This window comes from Silurus meridionalis, chromosome 10, assembly GCF_014805685.1.
Source record: "Silurus meridionalis isolate SWU-2019-XX chromosome 10, ASM1480568v1, whole genome shotgun sequence".
In the NCBI taxonomy this organism is placed as follows: Eukaryota; Metazoa; Chordata; class Actinopteri; order Siluriformes; family Siluridae; genus Silurus; species Silurus meridionalis.
Genome location: NC_060893.1, coordinates 22,492,601 through 22,505,100, shown reverse-complemented (window position 1 = coordinate 22,505,100; position 12,500 = coordinate 22,492,601). Strand labels below are relative to the sequence as shown.

General features: G+C 38.0%; 1 protein-coding gene across 4 annotated transcripts in view; it reads right to left on the bottom strand.

Annotated features, from left to right (window-relative positions):
- The window catches only part of anxa6 (annexin A6), a 36,254-nt gene that overhangs the window by 14,110 nt on the left and 9,644 nt on the right, over nucleotides 1–12,500 (bottom strand). For 2 of the 4 annotated variants that reach the window (XM_046859486.1, XM_046859488.1), the window contains exons 5-16: nucleotides 12,179–12,292; nucleotides 9,879–9,884; nucleotides 8,583–8,673; nucleotides 8,423–8,502; nucleotides 8,255–8,311; nucleotides 6,521–6,614; nucleotides 6,340–6,435; nucleotides 5,992–6,050; nucleotides 5,388–5,510; nucleotides 2,720–2,778; nucleotides 2,378–2,456; nucleotides 1,692–1,773 (exon numbers count right to left, since the gene is read on the bottom strand). In XM_046859486.1, the coding sequence (XP_046715442.1) occupies nucleotides 1,692–1,773; nucleotides 2,378–2,456; nucleotides 2,720–2,778; nucleotides 5,388–5,510; nucleotides 5,992–6,050; nucleotides 6,340–6,435; nucleotides 6,521–6,614; nucleotides 8,255–8,311; nucleotides 8,423–8,502; nucleotides 8,583–8,673; nucleotides 9,879–9,884; nucleotides 12,179–12,292 (940 nt within the window). The remainder of the gene's footprint in view (nucleotides 1–1,691; nucleotides 1,774–2,377; nucleotides 2,457–2,719; nucleotides 2,779–5,387; nucleotides 5,511–5,991; nucleotides 6,051–6,339; nucleotides 6,436–6,520; nucleotides 6,615–8,254; nucleotides 8,312–8,422; nucleotides 8,503–8,582; nucleotides 8,674–9,878; nucleotides 9,885–12,178; nucleotides 12,293–12,500) is intronic. The other 2 variants (XM_046859487.1, XM_046859489.1) reach the window with 1 other exon arrangement.

The following is a 12,500-nucleotide window of genomic DNA, read 5'->3' as shown; positions in this document are numbered from 1 at the left end:
TGAATCAATCACTCTTTTGGCAAAACCATAAGCACTTTTCACCTGTTTAGACACAACTTGCCAACACATTTTCACTGTGATGCACCCGTGCTGCATAATGGTGAGCACAGGTGACAAAAGTCAAACACAATTAAAGCACAGGTGTCACCACTTAAACACAACAACTCAAAATGGATCACACTTGTGGCTAATAATGTGAGGGATCAAATACAATAAGCTAGTTTAGAGAGCACTGGTTTGTGAGACCTTACAATGGATAGAAATCTGAGAGGAAGAGTTTGTGTGAGAGAAGGTTGAGGTGGTCAGCGAAGACAAAGAACAGTAATATCTGATGAAATCAGAGCTACTGTGATTGACTATGTTCTTGTCCATGGTATGAGCATGAGGGAGGCTGGACAAAGGGTACAACCAAACATCAGTAGATTCACTGTGTCCACCATAATCCGAAGATTTAGAGAAGAGAACAGGTAATTACCTTTTTTTGACATTATAGTACAGTATGTAAATGTTGACAGCAATTAGTGTATGACAGACTATATACAGTACCACAGTATACTGTAAGTAAATATATGTTTCAGTACATCACTGTACCAATGTACTGTAGTATTGTAATGGAGGGTTGGTCTAACTCTTTGTAGGCCTAGTATTCCATGTATATTTTTTGTAACTCCATGTTCTCTTTTTGTAGAGCCCTACAACACTCACCAGCTCCTCATTTTCCTCAATCACACATGAGATGCTCTGTTAGGGCAGCAGGATGAGCATCCCATCTATCTTGTTGTTTGGGACAATGTGAGTTTTCACAGAGCCCTCCAGGTTAGAGAGTGGTTCGATATGAACCAAGGTTTTATCAATCTGTGCCTTCCATCGTACTCCCCTTTCCTAAACCCCACTGAGGAATTCTCCTCCTCATGGCGGTGGAAGGTATATGAATGCCAACCTTACACCAGGGTACATCTCCTGCAAGCCATGGGACTTGCCTGTGGTGACATAGGTGTGGAGGCATGCCAAGCCTGGATACGGCATACCAGGGGTTTTTTCCCCGTTGCCTGGCCAGACAAAATGTGGCCTGTGATGGGAATGAAGTCCTGTGGCATGACCCAGTATGGAGACATGATGCTGTTGCTGAGTAATGCACTTATTTGTATATTTTTGTACTTTATTTTTACATGGGCTTACTGTACACAAGTGGCAAACGCATAAGATTTCTGTTTGTTTTTACAAGTGCTACGTGTAAATGCACAAGATTTCTGTTTTGTCTTTTTGTACAAGTGCTAAATGCACAGGGTTTTTTTGTTTTTGCAACATGCATTTAGCCTACAGTGAACAATAAACATTTATCTCTTCAGCTTCATGTCCTGAGCATTGTGTTTTCTATTTTTCTACGTAGTGTTTAGTGACTGTTCTGTAGTGATTTTAATTTTGATTGACTCGGGGCACGATTTGACAACATAGTTCAGTTTTGAGCACAGATTGAACTGTTTTGAGGTGAAAGTTTGGTTTTGCAAGAAGAGTCTGAGGTTTTGTGAATGTAGCTTGAGAATCGGGTTTTGTGTTCAGAGTTTAGAGAAAAGGAGAGCAGCTTTCAAGAAATGTGTCTTAGCAATCGAGAAAAACTGTATTATTATTATTTTCATTATTATTGTTATTATTATGCGATTATCCTGAATATCAAGACTTAATCTGCTCACCAAAACCCTTCATGGCCTTCCTCAGGTCCTGAGCATCACTGCCTGGGTCAAAGTCAGAGTAGGGCTGAACTGTTCCCCTTAACTAAGTGAGAGAAAGAGAGAGAGAGAGAGAGAGAGAGAGAGAGAGAGAGAGAGAGAGAGAGAGAGAGAGAGAGAGAGAGAGAGAGAGAGAGAGAGAGAGAGAGAGAGAGAGAGAGAGAAAGAGTGAGAGATAGAGTGAAGGAGAAAGAGTGAAAGAGAAAGAGGGGTAGAAAGAAAGGAACAGAGGGGGGCATAGGTCTGAATTCATTCGTATTCATACATAAAAACACAAACACCGATAAAACACACACACATACACACAGACAAACACACACTAAACAATACAATAAATACACACAACCACACAAAGACAAACACACTATAAACACACAATAAGTATTAATAGTATTTGTACATACTGTATACATATACAAACATGTGAACTTATATAAACACACACACACAAACAAACACACACACACACATATAATGCTTGTTAGCACGTTCCAGTGGAGGTAGAACGTCAGTCATGTTGTGTAAGAGTTGTTATGGAAGATTGGTTTCCCTTTCTGTCTTTCACTATGCACATGTGTGTGTGTGTCTGTGTGTGTGTGTGTGTGTGTGTGTGTGTGTGTGTGTGTGTGTTAAAATCTTAGGTTCCAAACCTGAACTTTGGTCATAGAGCTGACCTCCCACATCTTGTATGCGATCTGTGCAGCTTCAGGGAAAAACTCTCCTGCAACACTAAAACACACACACACACACACACACACACACACACACACACACACACAGGAATGAATGCTATAAGAGTGTGTGTGTGTGTGTGTGTGTGTGTGTGTGTGTGTGTGTGTGTGTTGTATATGTATATAAGAATGAATGCTTTAAGTGTGTGTTTATATACATATTATGTATGTATGTGTATGTGTGTGTTTATACAGTAGAAGGGTTTAGGTTGTTTTGTGTATTGCATTTGTGTAAAGTAAAAGTGATGTAGAAACTCTTACTCATCATCTCCACCACAGAGCTTGAGCAGCGTGCGCTTGTACTCGCCAGACGTGTCGTCCTGTCACAGAGAAGACAGAAAGAGACAGATAGATTATAGTACCTCTAAATTTCTACCCCCAGTCCGGTGCTTATATATACAGTACAGACCAAAAGTTTGGACACACCTTCTCATTCAAAGAGTTTTCTTTATTTTCATGACTGTGAAAATTGTAGAGTCACACTGAAGGCATCAAGGGCTATTTGACCAAGAAGGAGAGTGATGGGGTGCTGCGCCAGATGACCTGGCCTCCACAGTCACCGGACCTAAACCCAAGATGGTTTAGGGGTGAGCTGGACCGCAGAGTGAAGGCAAAAGGGCCAACAAGTGCCAAGCATCTCTCAGGGAACTCCTTCAAGACTGTTGGAGGTTTCAGGTGACTACCTCTTGAAGCTCATCAAGAGAATGCCAAGAGTGTGCAAAGCAGTAATCAAAGCAAAAGGTGGCTACTTTGAAGAACCTAGAATATGACATTTTTCAGTTGTTTCACACTTTTTTGTTATGTATATAATTCCATATATAATTCCACATGTGTTAATTCATAGTTTTGATGCCTTCAGTGTGAATCTACAATTTTCATAGTCATGAAAATAAAGAAAACTCTTTGAATGAGAAGGTGTGTCCAAACTTTTGGTCTGTACTGTATATATATATATATATATATATATATATATATATATATATATATATATATAAATGTACTATGTATCATGTGTATAAATACACACTTGTTTTTATGTTCTCAAAGTTTTCGGCCAAATACCAAGCAGTTCATTTTTCGTGTTTATTTCTGGTTTATGTTCATGGTTATAAACATCAGTTAAACTGAATACACACATCAAGGCCAAGATGAAAGAAAAAAAAAAAATAATAAAAATAACAATAAGTGAAGGACAGATAAATGAGTAAAAGACAGATAAATAAGTGAAGGACAGATGGATCAAGTAGCATGAAATTTCCCCTTCACATGAACTAGGAGACCCAAACCTGGACCCAAAGCTCCATAAAGATATGTTGGAGTAAAGGATCTCTTGCTTTAGAGCTCCAACCCTATCCAGGCAGAATGAATCTCCACAAAACTCCACAAAATCTAGTAGAACATCTTCCCAGAAGAATGGAGGTTCTTGTAACAACAAATGGGGACAAAATGTGGAATGAGATGTTCAAAAAGTACCTTCAGGTCAGGTGTCCACAATAAAATGTGTCCATATAGTGTATATGTAGTATAATGTAAATATGTTTCTTGTATGAGCTTGTTGTCAGGTTACCCCCAAGACGTACCTTAAATTAATACTATTTAAGTTTTTAATACTCTAATCAACATGCGCACGGACAAATATTGATGCTTTATGCAAATGTATGTTTATTGTTAGTGAAACCAAACTCAACATAGAGCATGAAGACAAAATATTCATGTAAATGTTTTAAAGTAATTTAAATGACATTAATCAGAAAACCATACTGAACTTTTGCTATGTTTCCACACGGACGGTTTTAATTGCCGGATGTGTTGCATCATGGCAGATGTTGGTGCTGATTTGAGACTTGGCGCATCAGTAAATTATTATTTTTTTATATGAGAGTCGTGAATAAATGTGTGTTGCGTTAAAGGTTTTAATTTCGCGTCTTTTATATTTAATTTTTTTTTATGAAAATGGTCAAACAGAAATTATTTACAGTGGAACCCGGTTATGTCGATGTCCTAGGGGGTGGCCAAAAAGCATCGAGATAACCGATGATCGAGATAAACAAAAATCAATATGGCGGCAGTATATTAACGTGCTTGAAATGTCTTTATGTACATGAGGTGCGTTAATAAATGAGAATGTGCATGCACGTGTTTTTGAAGGTTTTTTTACACAACAGCGTTGCCGCGATTTGTTTGATGAAGGCATGCTATAAAAATACATACAGTACATGTTTATCTGTCAGGAATCCACCTGCCACGCCCCCTTCAGCCCCCTTCGGCGTAGCAGGTGCTTTCTCGGCCCCTTTCTCTGAAGCTCCCGGCTTTAATCGTGCACATATGGTGCTCGTTTAGCATCATCACCAGCTCCTATTTAAACTTCCACACTCTCACTGTCCGTTATTGTTGGTATATGTTGGTTCACGGCGGTCGTTGTTATCGTGCATGCGTATCCCGGTACGTGTCTTCCCACCGGCACTCTCTCAACGGCTGCTCTTTTCTTCCCAAAGCGCGCCGCGCCCCTACTAACACTACGTACACTAGCACTAACTAACAGCAGAGATTCACCAGTATACAATACAACACCTGTAGCAGCTGTAAGACTTGATTTTTCCGCCACTTTCGCGAGTTCTTCTGCGGCTGCACCGAGATAACCGACGTTAAATGGCAAATTTTTCCCCCCTTGTGCTCGAGATATTAGGGTTCAGCGACATGGAAAAGTCGACATAACTGATAAAAAATGAATTGGCGGTTCCACTTCAAAAACGTCTAACTTAATAGGGTTGTCGAGATAACCGAGGTCGAGATAAGCGGGTTCCACTGTAATTATATTTCTCGACCGATGATCTGATGTTAAAACTATTCTGTGCTCCACCCTTTTTTTTCTTTTTTTTTGCCCAGGAGTGTGTGTGAGTTCTCGATTGACTGAACGTGAGGTCATTACCTGGATCATGTTGTAAAGGGATTTCTCATAGCGCAGCCTGAAACACTCTCGGATGTCCAGCATGTCGATCTCAGAGCGTGAGATCATGATCCGGATCAGGGTGTTATCATCCGTACCCAATCCCTGTGCAAAAAAAAGAGACAGAGAGAAAAAGAGAAATACATTAGCATGCATTGAAAGAAAGAAAGGAAAGGTGTTTTTTTACTTGTCAAATGTACATTACTGCACAGTGAAATTCTTCCTTCAAATATCCCAACGCTGTTAGGAAGCTGGGGTCAGTCATCATACAGCGCCCCCTGGAGCACAGAGGGTTAAGGGCTCAGACTCCCTTTTTTTCAACTTTTACTAAAAAACAATCTAATGAAACTTGGCTGTTGTCGCTGAGTTAGGAAGCGTGCACAAACAACCAACGCACCAGCGCGATGTTTGTATAACAAAGATTCATACGTATAACGAGACAAAATTTCACAAATATTTTTGTTCGTATAACAAAATGTATGTACAGCAGGGCGTTCGTAAACCACTGTGGACCACTGTGTATTTATTGACACGTTGCTGTGGTGTAAAAGGAATAAAGCAAATGCTGTTCTGGCTTGTGACTTACCTTCATGGATTTGTAGAGGCGCTTGGCGAAGAACATGGGCCGGCTACGGACACACTCCACTAAAAGAGAGACAATGCAGATTCAGGTCAGTCCTGCTCAGATTTAATGTGTCTGTGTGTGTGTACATGTGTGTGTATTGTTGTATAATCTTTGAAATGACCCTTCATGACGTTGTGTTGTTTCATATCCAGCGTATGGCAGGGACATGATGGAGGACTTTATAGGAGACACATGAGGACACTTTAAGAAGCTTTGCTCCAGGCATCGGAGCATCACTTATAATAGTGTGTGTGTGTATGTGTGTATGAAGATCTAATGGAAAAAGAGAAGGAGGAGGAGGAAACTTACCCACAGACAGCATCAGCCTCTCGAAGTCCCCTGACAGCTCGCTCTTAATGCTGTCCTCAATGGACCTCTCGGTGAGCTCCAGATATTTATCGAACACTGCGGGGAGACGACACAAGTGTCACGTTTCATATTTTTTCAGGAAGAAAAAAAAAAGAGCTTGCAGTATAAACGTGTGAGTTACCCAGCTGCAGGTGAGTCGCGCTCCGGTTGCCCAAGAGCATGATGAAGATGGCCTCGTCCGTCCCCCATTTCTCCTCTCCAGCCGCGTATAGGTGCTGAATACACACATGAAGATGCGCGGTTAATAATGAGGATGATGATATGTTTTGGAGACTTGGTTTTCCTCTTTTTCTCCTTCCTGGTGGCTCCATCCTCAGCATTCTCCTACTGATATACCCCATGTCCCTCCTCTGCACATGTCCAAACCATCTCAATCTCGCCTCCCTCACCTTGTCTCTAAAACATCCTACATGCGCTGTCCCTCTAATAAACTCATTTCTAATCCTGTCCATCCTCATCACTCCCAACGAAAAACCTCATGATGATGATGATGATAATGGATTGGTGATGATGATGATGATGATGATGATGATGATGAAAATGATGATTATGATAAGGTTAATAATGATGATGATGATGATAATGGATTGATGATGATGATGATGATGATGATGATGATGAAAATGATGATTATGATAAGGTTAATAATGAAGATGATGATGATAATGGATTGATGATGATGATGATGATGATGATGATGATGATGATGAAAATGATGATTATGATAAGGTTAATAATGAAGATGATGATGATGATGATGATGATGATAATAAAATGATGATTATGATAAGGTTAATGATGATGATGATGATGATGATGATGAAAATGATGATTATGATAAGGTTAATAATGAAGATGATGATGATAATGGATTGATGATGATGATGATGATGATGATGATGATGATGATAATGATGATGATGATTATAAGAATTACATTGATGATGAAGATGATGATGATGATGATGATGATGATGAAAATGATGATTATGATAAGGTTAATGATGATGATGATGATGATGATGATGAAAATGATGATTATGATAAGGTTAATAATGATGATGATGATAATGGATTGATGATGATGATGATGATGATGATGATGAAAATGATGATTATGATAAGGTTAATGATGATGATGATGATGATGATGATGATGATGATGATGAAAATGATGATTATGATAAGGTTAATGATGATGATGATGATGATGATGATGATGAATAATGATGATTATGATAAGGTTAATAATGATGATGATGATGATGATGATGGTGATGATGATGAATATGATGATGATGATAAAATGATGATTATGATAAGGTTAATAATGAAGATGATGGTGATAATGGATTGGTGATAATGCTGCTGCTGCTGATGATGATGATGGTGGTGATGATGATGAGTATGATGATGAGAATAATGAGTATGATATGAATAATAATGATGATAATGATGATGATGATGATGATGATGATGATGATGATGAAAATGATGATTATGATAAGGTTAATAATGATGATGATGATAATGATGATTATGATAAGGATAATAATGAAGATGATAATGTTGGTGTGGTGATGACGATGACGATGATGACGATGGTCATGATCATGATGGTGGTGATGATGATGTGTATGATCAGGATAATAATAACAATTATGATGGTGGTGATGATAATGCTGATAATGATGATGAGTATTATAAGGATAATAATGAAAATTATAATGTATTATGATATATGTGTTGATGATGATGATGGTGGTGGGGATGGCGATGAGTATGATGATGATGATTATAAGAATTACATTGATGATGAAGATGATGATAATGATGCTCTACATCTACTCCTCACCTGCGCATCTTCTTCCACCAGATCTTCATAAACCACACCATCTTCATCTCTGCCACCCTGATGAGATAAGAAAATTGTTACACTCACACACACACACACACACACACACACACACACACACACACACACACACACTCTTACACACTATTACAAGTGAAGCTCTAATACCTGGAGCAAAGCCACCAGCATCTTCTTAAAGTGTCCTGATGTGTCTTCTATTATGTCCTCCTCCATGTCCCTGCCATACGCTGGATACGACACAACACAACACAACATGAAGCATCATTTCAAAAGGTGTACAACAATAAACACACGCCTCAAAACTCACCATCTTTGTATGCCGCAACCATGCTGTGGATTTGCTCGTTCGTCCTCGAGGCGAGCAATTCGATCAGACATCTCTCGTTAGTGCCGGCTCCCTGTAACCAGGGAACACATATCGTAAATATATTTAACTCAATAAAAGTGTCACAACTCAAACAGGACACAGGAAGAGAATCATCATCATACTGTAACTGTGTCACGGCCTTGCGCTAGTAATTCTTTCTCGTTGTGAAGCGTTATAAGCCTCTATAAGCCGTAATGCTGTTAGCGTGAAGCGAGCGGCGTCACAAAGGGCCAGTCAGAGTGCAGCTCAGTGAATATAAAGTGGGGGGGTGGGGGGGGTGATGGTCCTTTCTTGTGATCCAGTTCATTCCAGAGAAGTTCAACAGGATTTAGGTGCGGTGACTGGGCAGGTTGTTCCATGATAGATATCACTCCAGACGACTCTTTGCTTTCTAAACAAAGCTTATCGTCGTCTTGTAGGTTCCAATGAGCCACAGTTCAAACGGCAGTGTGGAATGGTTGCCATGTTGGTTCCTTTCACCTGGAATAAGTCTCCAAACTCTCCCACTCTAAAAAAACCCCAAACCATTAAGCTTCCGCCTCCGTGTTTGACTGTGGGGGTGCGGCAGTCTGATAACATCATCTCTACCCTTCTCTGTTTTTCTGTTAAAGACAAAAATGTCAAATTTGGACTAAACAGAACTTTTTTCCACTGTTTCATTCGCTGTCCAATTCTTGTCTGTTTTTGCTTTTAGTTTGTTGCATAGAAACTAAAAGTACATGCATGTGTCTCAAAAACCATAAACAGGTAGTGAGGTAGCTCACTGTTAAAAATCAATGAACTCTGGATCAGAAGGTCACCAATTCAAATCCCAGCCCCACCAAGCTGCTCTACTGGGCCCTTGAGCAAGGCCCTTAGCCCTCAACTGATGTTTAGTCACTCTGGATAAAGGTACCTGCCAAATGCTATAAATGTAGGTGTTTCAACACTTTTCACAGAATCTATATGAGTGTGTGTTTTTTATAATGTCTAATTTTATCTATATTTTATATATACATTTTAAATATACATCCATGGATATTTATCTACAGATTGATTTATCTATCTATTGAGACAATAATGTTACTGTCAGTATCTATAGAAAACATTTAGGAAGGGTTATTAAGAGTCTGAAAAAACCCTATAAATGTCTTTGAGGTCTGAATCGATACATGAGGTGAGCAAGGGTGTGTTAAGAACAATAACAAAACCAGATATCAAAATGCATTTAGCATCCTCACTGTATCTGTCACTTACCGAACCCTAAAGGCAGCATTAACGGAGCAGATACACAGAGAAAGCAGTCAGTAACACACACACACAATAGCAAACACACACACATTAATAGAATATTGAGCTATTACAGAAAAAATACATGATGAAAAAAATGACAAAGTATACAATATGCTGAATAAGCAAGATTCTCATTATGATCTGTTTGAAGGCCTAACCCTGAGAAATTTATATAATTATAATATATAATGTATAATGTATAATAATTACACAAACGACACTGAAACTCGTAGCATGGAAAACAGAAAAAACACACTGGATTATAAATCTACATTTATTTAGTTTCATATACCCTAAAGGGGACTTCTATTGTAGAGGACACACTCATTTAATTTGTATCCACCCTAAGAGGCACTTTAGTGTGTCTATTCAAGTGTGGAGGGCACATTATTCAAATTTGTCTACCCTAAGAGGCACTTTACTGCGTCTTACCTATTGAGGAGGGCACTCGATTACATTTTATCTACCTTAAAGGACATTTTATTACATTGTATCTACCCTAAGAGGTACTTTAGTGTTTTATCTATTGTAGACAACACATTTTATCACATTTTATCTACCCTAAGAGGCACTTCAGTGTTTCATCTATTGTAGACAACACATTTTATTACATTGTATCTACCCTAAGAGGCACTTCAGTTTTTTATCTATTGTAGACAACACATTTTATCACATTTTATCTACCCTAAGAGGCACTTCAGTGTTTCATCTATTGTAGACAACACATTTTATTACATTGTATCTACCCTAAGAGGCACTTCAGTTTTTTTATCTATTGTAGACAACACATTTCATCTACCCTAAGAGGCACATCAGTGTTTCATCTATTGTAGACAACACATTTTATTACATTGTATCTACCCTAAGAGGCACTTCAGTGTTTTATCTATTGTAGACAACACATTTTATCACATTTTATCTACCCTAAGAGGCACTTCAGTGTTTCATCTATTGTAGACAACACATTTTATTACATTGTATCTACCCTAAGAGGCACTTCAGTGTTTTATCTATTGTAGACAACACATTTTATTGCATTGTATCTACCCTAAGAGGCACTTCAGTGTTTTATCTATTGAGGAGGGTACTTTATTACTTTTTATCTATTTTAAAGGACACTTTATTATGTTCTATCTACCCTAAAGGGCAATTCAACGTGCCTGGTCTATTTTAGCGTACACTTTATTAAGTTTTATCTACCATAAAATGATCTTTGTGTCTTTTTTATTGTATAGGGCACTTTATCAAGTTTTATCTACCCAAAGGAGGCACTTTATTGTGTCTTATCTATTGTAGAGGATACTTTGATAAGTTTTATCTACCCAAAGGAGGCACTTTATTGTGTCTTATCTATTGTAGAAGACACTTTGATAAGTTTTATCTACCCTAAGGGGCACTTCACTGTGTCTTTTTAATTGTAGAGGGCGCAAAGGTTTATATAATTTGAGGAACATTTTAGTGTGTCATCTATTGAGGATGACACATTTTATTACATTTTATCTACTTTATTTGACCTTATCTATTATAGAGGGCACTTTTTAAGTTTTAGCTACAATAAAGGGGCATTTTAGTGCCTGTCATCTATTTTAGAAGACACTTTATCAGGTTTTACCTACTGTAGAGAGCACTTGATTATGTTTATATACCCCTAGGCATGTATGTATGGAGCACTTAATCAAATTTCATGTACCACAGAGATAATTTTTTATCATTCTATATCTACACATTATTAAGTTTGATCTAGCCTAGAGGGCACTTAAAAATATTTTTTTCTAATCTAAAGGGCACTTTATTGTGTCTTATCTATTGTAGGGAGCAATGCATTATGTTTTATCTACATGAGCACCTTTCCATGTTTTATCTACACTATAGGGCTTTTTTCCTGCATTTGTAGACTATATAATTCCAGATTCCGAAGCCCATTATTAATTAACAATACAGAATAAGCTTTATCATGTTTTATTTATTCTATGCATTTTATCATGTTTTATCTAACCTTGGGGCATCTTACCATGTTGTACCTAACCTAGAGGGCATTTTATCTGGATTTATTTTCTCCTCAAAGGGCATTTAAATGCTTTGGCACACAACTAGTTTAAAAAGAAAAAAGCTCAAAAATTTGTCGTTCATTTCATCAATATTGCCATAAACACAAGCCAAACCATGAAATGCACGGCATGCAGAAACTCTTAGCAGCTCATAGCGCTCACGATGCTGTCTATGGATTTCAATCTTAGTTGTGTATATTCATATAATCGTCCTACCTTGATAGCGTCCTTGATTTCTTTCGCATCGTGATACGCCGGGGGTCTCATTAAACTCACAATCAGACGCTCAAACTTGCCCGTCAGTTCGTACTTCAGATCTTCGATTAAATCCTTGTAGCAACAATAAGTGGATAAAAAAACTGATTTTTGTACAAATGTAAGCAAATTATTTATTTATTCAATTGTTTGCTTGTTTGTTTGTTACCAAAAGAGGACATTTCTAGCTACCTTAACAGGTACGTTATCATTTTTTATTTTCTCTATAGACAAAATATGTTTTATTAACTGTATAAACACCTTTTTAGCCAAGAAAGCAATT